Source organism: Delphinus delphis, chromosome 1, assembly GCF_949987515.2.
Source record: "Delphinus delphis chromosome 1, mDelDel1.2, whole genome shotgun sequence".
Lineage (NCBI taxonomy): Eukaryota > Metazoa > Chordata > Mammalia > Artiodactyla > Delphinidae > Delphinus > Delphinus delphis.
In genome coordinates this window covers 18,310,507-18,320,702 of record NC_082683.1, presented here as the reverse complement: position 1 = coordinate 18,320,702, position 10,196 = coordinate 18,310,507, and the positions used below count along the sequence as shown (strand labels likewise).

Genomic DNA, 10,196 nt, shown 5'->3' with positions numbered 1-10,196 from the left:
TCCAGAACGGCAGCTTCTGGGCGACCCCTACCCGTTCCCGTCCTTCGGCGCCGTCCCTCTCGCCTCTGTTCCAGGCAGCCATCTGCTTCATGCCAGGGTTACTAAAAAGAAAGAGTTTGGCAGCTGCGAAAACAGTGGAAAACCTGCGGGCGAGCGTGGAGCCGCGGTCTTCGGCCCCGCGGTTGGCTGTGGCTCCCGCCGCGGGACGGCTGCCGGGCGCCCCTGAGAAGCCCCATCTCCTGGGGCGCGGCGCCTGTCTCCCGTGGTCGGGACAAGCGCTGGCGCCTGGGGTCGCGGGCGCGGCTCCGGGCCGTGCCGTGCCTTCCTCCGCCCACCGCCCAGGCACGGGTCGGTACCGCCCTCTGCGGGACGTGCCGCGCAGGCGTCCTGAAGACGTAGCTTCCTTGGTCCTCCCGGCGCCCCGTACTGCGGTCTCCCCGCTGACACGTCTCCTGGGGGCGTGGAGGAGGCGGGGCCAGGGCGGGCCGTCGGTTCTTAAAGGGACTGGGCGCGGAGCTCGGAAGGCGGCGCCGTTCGAGGCAGCGCGGGTTGCGTGGTGCGGAGCAGGTTCGGGTGGTGAATGGGGGGTCTGGGCGGGTTTGCGAGGGGCCGGGTGGTCCGCCGGGCGCGAGGGAGAGTCTCGGGGATCTGGGCTGCGTTCTGGGCAGAGTCCCGCCAGAGCGGACCCACCCTCGCTGCTCGCAGCTCCCGCTGCCTTGGCTGGGGTGGCCAGGGTTCATTCATTCCCGGCCGAGGCACTCCTAGTTCGGCCCCCTCCGAGCCACCGCCCGAATCCCAGCCTGAGGCTCAAGTGCACTTGATAGCTCACGGCCCTGCGCCCCCTCCTCTCCATTTTACGGACTGGGAAAACTGAGGAGGCGACAGCTGACCGAGGCCACTCTGCGAGTCGGAGGGAGGCCGGCCTCACCAACCTTCCTGCCTCCCATAGCTCCTCCGCCACCACTTTCCGGGGGCCCGCACAGTGCATGGAGCTCGGTGGGACGGGGGCGGGGGCGGCTTCAGCGTCAGGAGCAGAGTCCAGCGGGAAACAGTGGGGGCGGGGGGCGAACTGCTTGGGGAGAGGGGCGGGGCTTTGATCCTGGAGATCCAGATTCTAGCCCGGCCAGCACTAGCTTTGTGACTTAAGGCAATTACTTCACCTCTCTGACCTTAGTATCCTTTTTTGTAAAGTGCCAGTAATAACACCTGCCTCATCAGGATATTGAGGGAATTCAGGAAAATAATGCAAAAGTGCCCAATACAGAGCCTGGCACGCAGCGGGCGTTCAGTCGAGCTGGATGAGCCCAGAAGAGGATTGACGCAGCTCGGAGGAAGGCGGCTGCGGGCCAGGCCGCCCGGAATGAAAGACCTCAGTGTCTGAGTTTCCTCCCCCGCCCCCCTCCTCCGCTCCACCGTCTCTGCCCGTAGAGTTTGTTCAGGGTGGTGGTGCACACCTGACAGTGGAGCCTGGGGCCAAGGCCACGTCTACACTACCCTGTTCAGTGCCACCTAGAATTAGGCGGGATCCTTAGCTCCAAGCCGGGAGTGGCATCCGCACAGGCGGAACCAGCCTGGCTGACCTGGGGTGGGGCCCACTCCAGGAGTGCAGTGCTGTAACCCCAGAGCTGGGCTCAGCCTGCCTGGCAAAAGACCCCACCCTGAGGCCGTCTGCTATATTTCCTGCCTCCTCCCAGTTGACCTTTGTGGGAGGGAGTCAGGGGGCTGCTTACCCCAGGAGGTATTAGTCACTGAACCAAGGAGCCAGTTTATACCTAGTGATGGCAGAGGGACTGGGAAGGTCCGAGTCTGAGCAGACAGAACCCCTTCCTGGGCTCTTGGAGTCCCAATGCTGCTGCCTTGTTTCCTTCTGTACAGAACTGTCCAGTCCCCAGACACCTCGGGGAAGGCAGTGTGGAGCCTAGGGTTCCATCTTCCCAACCCCCGGTCAGTTATGGCACTTGTGCCATCAGTCTCCCCACCTGTACCATGTGGCAGTCCTTTAAAATCACCTCATCTGACCCTCACACTACCACGTGATAGTTGGACAGTTATAAACTCCATGTTATAGAGATGGAAACTAAGGCCAAGAGAGAAGTGGTCTCCAAGGCCTAAGGCCAGAAAGTGATGGTATCCAGTCTTGGGCCAGGGCTGACTCCAGACCCACCCTATTAACTAGGACGCACCACTGCCTCCCTCTGACGCCAGAGTCCAGATCGAAGGAGGCCCTGAGCAGGCAGCCTCAGCCACCTCTGAGTCTCCGTCCTGGGCCAGGCGCGATGGCGGAGAAGGTGCTGGTAACAGGTGGGGCTGGCTACATCGGCAGCCACACCGTGCTGGAGCTGCTGGAGGCGGGCTATTCGCCGGTGGTCGTCGACAACTTCCATAACGCCATTCGTGGTGAGCAGGCGGAGGGGGCTGGGGCTCCCAGGGGGATGGAAGGGAAACCCTGCGTTCTGCCTCCAAGAGATGGGTGTCTGGCCAGTCCCTTGGGAACCCAGCACCCCATCTTCTCTGACTTTGATGGCCTCTATGTGCCCAACCAGGAGGGGGCTCCATGCCTGAGAGCTTGCGCCGGGTTCAGGAGCTGACAGGCCACTCTGTGGAGTTTGAGGAGATGGACATCTTGGACCAGGCAGCCCTACAGCGTCTTTTTAAGAAGGTGGGTGCTTGGCAGGCAGACGGGAAAGGGGCATAGCCAAGGGCCAGGCCTGTAAGCAACCTCTGACCCCAGCTTTGCAACCCTGCAGCACAGCTTCACGGCAGTCATCCACTTTGCTGGGCTCAAGGCTGTGGGCGAGTCGGTGCAGAAGCCTCTGGATTACTACCGAGTTAACCTGACAGGAACCATCCAGCTTCTGGAGGTGAGGCCTGAGGCAAGGACACAGACACTGTGAGGGCCCCTGGCCGGGTACGCAGTGCCAAACACGGTGGCAGAGCCCAAGCTGTGTCATCTTTGCTAGGTCTTTGACTCTCAGCCTCAGTCTCCCCTTCTGTAAATGGGAGCCCATAGCTCAGCCCCACCCACCTGGGAGGTGTAAGGGGGCAGGAATAGCGTGTGAGGCAGAGGCCACTGACGCCTCCCCTCCACGGGCAGATCATGAGGGCCCACGGGGTGAAGAACCTGGTGTTTAGCAGCTCGGCCACCGTGTATGGGAACCCCCAGTACCTGCCCCTGGATGAGGCTCACCCCACAGGTGGCTGTACCAACCCCTATGGCAAGTCCAAGTTCTTCATCGAGGAAATGATCCGGGACCTGTGCCAGGCAGACAAGGTGAGGGCCCCCTTTGATTCAGCCGTGGCTCCGCTCACGGACCCCTCACAGCCCACCCCCGCGAGCCTGAGGACGGGATCCTGATCAGCCTCCACCAAGGAGGAGGCTGGGGTTCAGGAAGCAGCAGTGACTTGCACGAGGTCACAGCACTTGCAGGGAGGGCCCGATACCCTGCTCCTTTCTAGGGATAGACAACCAGCAGGGTGGGCTCTGGATTCAGCTGGGACGCGCAGCCTGCACCCCAACCCCCATCGTCTGACCTGCGTCCCACAGGCCTGGAATGCAGTGCTGCTGCGATATTTCAACCCCATAGGCGCCCACGCCTCGGGCTGCATCGGCGAGGATCCCCAGGGCATCCCCAATAACCTCATGCCCTATGTCTCCCAGGTAAGGGAGAAGGGAAAGGAAGGGGGTGGCCCTAGACTTGAGGGCTACAGCTGGTGCCAAGGTCCTGGGAAAAGCTAACCTGACCTCCACCCCAGGTGGCGATTGGACGACGGGAGGCACTAAATGTCTTTGGCAACGACTATGACACAGAGGATGGCACAGGTGAGCTCAGAACCAGGAGGAGCCAGGAGTGGGAGCCGGGAGGGAGACTGCGGTGGGACAGAGACTGTACTGCACCCAGCGCCCCACCCCCTCCTCCTCTGCAGGCGTCCGGGATTACATCCATGTCGTGGATCTGGCCAAGGGCCACATCGCGGCCTTGAGGAAGCTGAAGGAGCAGTGTGGCTGCCGGGTAGGAAGAGAAGGGAGGGAGGGGAAGGAGACGGAGGCCTGGACCAATGGGGCCCAGAGGGGTAGTAAGTCCAGCCCCTGGCACGGTCCCTGTTCTCCTCTCTGGGCAGATCTACAACCTGGGCACGGGCACGGGCTATTCGGTGTTACAGATGGTCGTGGCCATGGAGAAGGCCTCGGGGAAGAAGGTAGGCTGGCAGCCCACCCTGACCCACCCCCAGCCCCTCCCACTAACCTACATGACGGGCATCCCAGCACCGCCCTGTCTCCCCAAGCCTGCCTTAGGACTTGACGCCTGAGAGCGAGACCCTGCTCTGGACCTCCATTTCTTGAGGGCCTGGTTAGCAAGTTGGCAGATAAGGCTAGGGCCAGCTCAGCTAAGCTACAACCGCCCCCTCTCTTGCAGATCCCGTACAAGGTGGTGGCCCGGCGGGAAGGCGATGTGGCTGCCTGTTATGCCAACCCCAGCCTGGCCCTCAAGGAGCTGGGCTGGTCAGCAGCCTTAGGGCTGGATAGGATGTGTGAGTGCTAGCCCAACCCCTGACCCTGGGTGCTGGCCTGGCCCCTGGGAGAGAGTCAGGGGCTAGGAAAAGGGCCGCCGGGGGTCCAAGGTGGTGCGGGCCCTGCACTCCAGCGTGGACCCTGAGCACAGACCTCGCCCCATCACAGGTGAAGATCTATGGCGCTGGCAGAAGCAGAATCCTTCAGGCTTTGGCGCGCAGGCCTGAGACCCTCACCTACCAGGGACCAGAAAAGGAAGAGAAACAACTGCCTGCTCTCCAGCCTCTGGGAGGAACCCAGGGGCCTCAGAGCCTCCCCTACCTCAGACCCCAACGGTGCCCACTCAGCCCACCAGGCATGAGGCCAAGCGCACCACTGACCAGGTATCAGGGGTCTCTATTCCACAGGGTCCAGGAACCCAGGAGGACCACCAAGAGCAAGTGGGGTGAAGCAGGGCCCTGAGACACACGGAACGCCCTCCTCCCGGGCACTAATTTATACTGCTACGAAGGAGCTTCCCAAAGTATTTAAAATAAAGTTTTCTTACACTGGAGCAGATTCTTGCACGTGATCACACTCTACCCCTTGGATAGAATCATCCAGGCCTAAGAGTTGAAGCAATTTCTTTAATTTTATCGGAATCCAGACACAACAAGAAAAACACCCAAAACTACATGGAGACAGAAGACAAGACATGACTCCTCCCCACCTCCCCCTGGCCCTAGAGTGGGGACAATGTGGGGTGAGGCAGCTGGGGGAGACCTTGAGCCTCAGTCCAGCCCTGCAGGCTCCAGGCCCGCGGGGGCGGAGGGTAATGGGGAGGCAGGGCCCAGCCCCCAAGTCAGAATGGCTGAGGGGAGGCCCCCTCGAAGGACTCCGCCCCGTCACCCACACTCCTGCGCAGGGGCAGGGAGCCCACAGCAGCAAGGGGGCCCGGGCCACAGACACATTCATGATTGAGAAGCAGCTGGAGTGGAGGCAGGAGAGACACGATTATCTGGGCAGAATCAGCTGGCGGGAGAGGGTGGGAGGTGGGGCCTGGTAGGGCCCCAGGGGCCAAACCCTGAGGTCACAGGAGGGGCCCAAAGTGGGGCTAGTGAGTGAGGTCCTGAGTGAGTGGGTCAGCGGCTGGGCCCCTTTCTCCCGCTGCCTACAGCCCCTCCAATACTGCTGCCAGGGGGGCCCCCCCCTCCAGGGAAATGGGATAAGAAAGCAGCCCACCCCCTGCGGCAGACAGCCAGGTGGCTGAAGTCAGGAAGGGAGGCCCGGCCAGGCCTTGGCCTGCCTACCCCAGAGGCCTGTGGGAAAAGGAAGGGTCCAGGAGGGTGAGAGGGGCTCGACCGGCTCAGATCCAAGATGGTGCCGCGTGTGCCAAGTGCCCCATGAGCTGGGGGACCGCGCTGGGGGCCAGCAACTGTAGTTAGACAGGAGGCAGCAGCTTCTCAAGAAACTCCTTCACAGCTGCCATCTCCTGGGGGTGGGGGGTGGGGGTATTGTGAGAGGCTCCTGGCTGGAGGGAGGAAGGAGAAGGGCGGGAGTGGGAAGCAGCCCCTCGGCACTGACCTGAGGACAGGAGCTGTGCGTGACCCCGGGGTAAGTCTTGAACTGGACCCTGGCGGGTGTGACAACGGACCGAAGCTTCTCGGCTGTCAGGGCCCCAAACCGTACGGGAACCATGGGGTCCAGCTCCCCGTGACACTGAAGGATGGTCAGGTCCTTGGCACTGCCGTTGGCTGCCTGTGGGCCAGACGGGACTCAGAGAGCAAAGCCAGTGCTTGGGCGCAATCCCCCAGCCTCAAGGAGACAGAGGGCAGGAGCGGGGTAGTGGAGACACTCACCTGGGGGAAGGCCCGGTGCAGAGGCAGCCAACAGCTCAATGCCACAATGCCAGCCAGAGGGTGGGGGCAGGTGAGGGCTGTGTAGAGGGACAGGGCTCCACCCTGGAGGAAGGAGAGAATGAGGGCTCATGAGGGCACAGCTCAACTCCCACCCCCCACCCCCCTCTCTCTCCCCTCACCTGTGAAAAGCCTCCCAGGACGATCCGATTGGCAGGGATCCCATTCTTCATCTCATGCTCGATCAAGGCCTTGACTGGGGGGAGGGGGCATGACTGGGTGGAGGGAAAGCTGCCACAGGGACCCAAGGAAGGGAGCCAAACAGGTATTGCCAGGCACTTTCCTCGGCGGGCAGAGGGGGAGAGGGAGGATGCCGAGGAGGGGCTGGGGCCTTACTGTTCTCTGCTGCCTTCTTAATGCCAGCCTCGTCCTCTGGGGCATCTGGACTCAGCCCCATCAGGTCAAACCTGGAGGAGCAGAGGCGTTGGCAGCTCCTAGGAGACCTGGGCTGGCCCCAGGCAGCTCCCTCAAGCTCCTATTCCCCCTCTCCAAACTCACCAGGAGGGCATCACCATCTTCATGTTGAGTGTCACAGGGATCCGAGGCCTGGGGAGGGACAGCAAGAGGGGCCGTCATGCTCAGGAGGGATGAGGAAGCCACAGCAGAAAGCCCAGGTGGGGGCAGGGCAACCCCTGGGGAACCCTCCCAGCAGGCAGGGCCTGTGTTTAAGGTGTTGCCAGGCAACCTGCCACGTGGGGCTGGAGGCTGTGGCTGGGGGCATCGGCAGTAGCAATGGAGAAGCACAGCCCAGCACTCGGTGTGCGGGGTTCCAGCTCAGTCGGTGAGTACTTGGGGAAGGGGTACAGGGGGTGCTAGTTCTAGGAGTCTCAGGTCTAGGAGGCCTTGGGTCTGGGGCTGGACCCTATTCCTGAGGGTTCCACAGGAATGATGAAGGCTGAAGATGGCACTTGTGACTGCTCTGGGCCCCAGGCCCCAGGATGCAGCCGGCAGGAGAACAGGCCTGGGACCACAGGACCACCCCCCATCCTCAGCCCCTCCCCTTGCTGGGGTGACACTCACGCGTGGGGACAGATGTACTTGACGTGAGGGAGCCGGATAGTAGAGAGGGCGTCAGCCCAGCTGTGCCTGTAGGAGGGAAGAGAGAAAAGACACCGATGTGTAGAGGGAGGAAGGGAGGGCGCAGGCCGCTCCAGTCCCGCCCCCTGGGCCCTCCCCCACTTCCCCAGAAACACCCCCTCCCCAGCTCACTCACCCTGTGTCTCCAAGGCCATGTAAAAAAATAACCTGGAAAAGGATCAGAGATGGGGAATAGGGCAGTCACCGTCCTGCTATCACTCTCACTCTGTCCTCCAACTTCTGGCCACCCCTCCCTCACCCCCAAGGACCTGGAGGGGAACTGAGGTGGCAGCCAGACAGGTGATTAAGCCCCTGCCTCCCGGCTGCAGGCTGCTCGCCCTCTCCTCACTGCCACCTCTATTTTCCCCACGCCCCCTCCAGCCAGTTCCCCAGCTGGCCCCTTGGGGGCTGCGTGGGTAGCAGATGACCCTTACCGCAGCTGTTTCCCGCTCAGCTCCAGACACAGTGGCAGCATCGGTGAGCAGGGGCACAGACATGGTGTTACCACACATACACTGCAGGGCTCCACGGCTGGGGCCTGTGCACATTCGGGACAGTGGTCAAGAGCAAGGCCAGGAAGGGGAGAGAATCCTGACACAGAAGCAGAGCCTGAAACCCAGGGCCTACCCGGGCCATCAGCCCTCAGGTTCTATCCTGGGCACAAAGAAAAGCCAGGCAAGAAGTTCTGGGTCCGAGCAAGCGGGCAGGAAGTTTGCCTTCACTCCAGGGCTGAAAAGCAGGGGCAGCCACCCTAGTGGCCCTGCTTCTGGCCCCCCCCACAGCCTGAGGTTGCTGGAGGTGGGCAGAGGCAGGGCTTTGGGGCCGTGGGGCAGCGGAGCCAGGGCATCCCCTGCTGCCTTCTCCCCACCTAACACTCTGTTGGCAGGTAACTGCCTCCTCTCCCTGCTCTCCAATCATCCCCCTTCTCTAGAGCCCTTGCGTCCCCTCCTTCCCAACTCCCGGCCCTACTGGGAAATGAAGGGAAGGAAAACTGCCGGGAAATATGTTTCCAATCCCTACCCTCAACCCCACACACATTTTCTCCAACTTCCCTCCCATCCAGCCCCCATCAGCCTTCTGGCTCAGCCCTTCTCAGAGCCCCTGGGAGCTGCCCATGTCCCCAGAAGGCACACAAACTCCGATCCACCACCCACCTCCTAAACAGTGCCCCCCGCCCCCCTGTATGAGGCCACCTGCTGCTGCCCACTGACTCCAAATAGGTCCCCCAGCTCGACCATGCTCTGGGACTCCCAAACGCACAAAAGAATGCCAAGCTGGCTGGCTCCTCCCGTCCTTAGCATCCTCCAAACTCCCCGGCAGCTTCTGCTACCTGCCCCTAAGTGCCGACCCTTCCTAGCAGCGCCCACCCCTCCCACCCCACCAACTGGCTTCCCCCTCCCCTCTCCCCCGAGCGCCCCTCCGCACAGTAGGATCCCTCATCTCTGACCCTGGGGTTCCTCTTCCCACACAGGAATGCACCTTTTGTCCTAAGCTGAGATTCCCTTTCTTCCCCACAGAGATACTTCCACCCTCACCCCAGGCCCCTCCTCTCAGAGTGGTGCCTTCCCCCCTGACCTGGGGTCTTCCTCGCCACAGTAGAAACTTCCACCCTGCCCTATGGTCTCCCACTCCCCACAATGGGAACTTCTGTTCTGACCGAGAGTCGCCCTCCCCACAGTGACAATTTCTATCCTGACCCCGGACCCGCCTCTGGCCACAAAGGGGCGTTCTACCTTTGACCCTGGAGAGCACCCGCCCCACAATGGGATCCTCCACTTCCGACCCCGAAGTCCCTCTCATCACACCGGGACCCCATCTTCCTCCCCCTCTCTGCCCCCAAAGTCCCCCAGACCGGCCAGCGCCTCTTCGCACCTCACTCCCCACCCCCATCCCTCACAACTGCGGTTGCCCCTCCCCACTCGCCAGTACCCTCGCGGTGGGCCGATGCCCCGCCAGTGCCCTCCCCGGGCCTGCTGGCCCCGGACCACGGTACCTCCACTCCTGGGGATTTCGAGACCTCTCGGGCGATTCTCCTCTCTCTCCCGCACAGACACACACTCTTCCCCCTCTGCCGCCCCCGCCGGAACTTCCGTTCGAGTCCCGGGAACCCAGCCATCGCGCTGCCGGAAGTAGCCTGGCCAGCGGTACGGAACCCGGAAGTGGGCGTCGGGGTTTCTTCAGATAGGAGCTGCCATGTTGGGTACGGTGGGGCCACTCCCCATAACCAAGCCACGGAGTCTCCGGCCGAATCTAGACAGTGCCTCCGTGGCTCCCACTTGCTCCCACCACCCGTGCATCTCCTGGAGGAAACCTGTCCTGAAGGAGAGGCATTCCTCACACTAGCAGAGCTTCCCACCTTCCCATCCATTTATGGTCTTGGGTTTCCACCACTGGCCCTCACGTCCTGTTCCAGGGTCATGGATAAAGTCATACACTCAGCTGAAAAGACACTTTGAGACCATCTAGTCTTCCAACCTTACTTTAAAGATGAGGAAACTGAGGCTCAGGGGAGGGAAGTAAACAGCAACCTCAGGATTACACTGTGATGCTGCCCCTGCACCTGCTTCCTGAGCTGTAAAACGGTGACAATAACCACCCAGCTTACTTCACAGCTTTGCTGTTAGGCTCAAATGAGGCCGTGTGGAAATGCTCTATACAGTGTAAAATCACAGCGTTGAGGACATAATGACTCTAAAAAGGACCTGGGAGAAAAG

The 10,196-nt window shown here is 61.8% G+C and overlaps 2 protein-coding genes across 8 annotated transcripts; one reads left to right on the top strand and one right to left on the bottom strand.

Annotated features, from left to right (window-relative positions):
- The first annotated feature begins 515 nt into the window (after positions 1–515).
- On the top strand, positions 516–5,068 carry GALE (UDP-galactose-4-epimerase). Of its 4 annotated transcripts, XM_060016009.1 has the most exons (11): positions 516–576; positions 2,177–2,397; positions 2,544–2,659; positions 2,748–2,861; positions 3,095–3,271; positions 3,545–3,658; positions 3,754–3,820; positions 3,925–4,010; positions 4,120–4,197; positions 4,416–4,530; positions 4,679–4,875. In XM_060016009.1, exons 2-11 carry the CDS (start codon positions 2,277–2,279, stop codon positions 4,735–4,737), a joined length of 1,047 nt encoding a protein of 348 aa, XP_059871992.1. In that variant the 5' UTR covers positions 516–576; positions 2,177–2,276; the 3' UTR covers positions 4,738–4,875. The 4 variants fall into 4 exon arrangements, with proteins under 4 accessions (XP_059871992.1, XP_059871982.1, XP_059871971.1 ...); XM_060015999.1 differs by lacking the exon at positions 4,416–4,530 and having other exon boundaries at positions 516–567; positions 4,679–5,068; XM_060015988.1 differs by lacking the exon at positions 4,416–4,530 and having other exon boundaries at positions 4,679–5,068.
- Positions 5,069–5,126: 58 nt separating this feature from the next.
- LYPLA2 (lysophospholipase 2) lies at positions 5,127–9,598 on the bottom strand. 4 transcript variants are annotated; one of them, XM_059997953.1, is made up of 10 exons: positions 9,476–9,559; positions 7,917–8,020; positions 7,619–7,650; positions 7,426–7,491; positions 6,904–6,951; positions 6,742–6,812; positions 6,528–6,601; positions 6,349–6,450; positions 6,074–6,247; positions 5,127–5,981 (listed from the first exon to the last, which is right to left on the bottom strand). In XM_059997953.1, exons 2-10 carry the CDS (start codon positions 7,992–7,994, stop codon positions 5,931–5,933), a joined length of 696 nt encoding a protein of 231 aa, XP_059853936.1. In that variant the 5' UTR covers positions 7,995–8,020; positions 9,476–9,559; the 3' UTR covers positions 5,127–5,930. The 4 variants fall into 4 exon arrangements, with proteins under 4 accessions (XP_059853936.1, XP_059853859.1, XP_059854098.1 ...); XM_059997876.1 differs by having other exon boundaries at positions 5,127–5,924; XM_059998115.1 differs by lacking the exon at positions 7,619–7,650 and having other exon boundaries at positions 9,476–9,598.
- Positions 9,599–10,196: the final 598 nt, after the last annotated feature.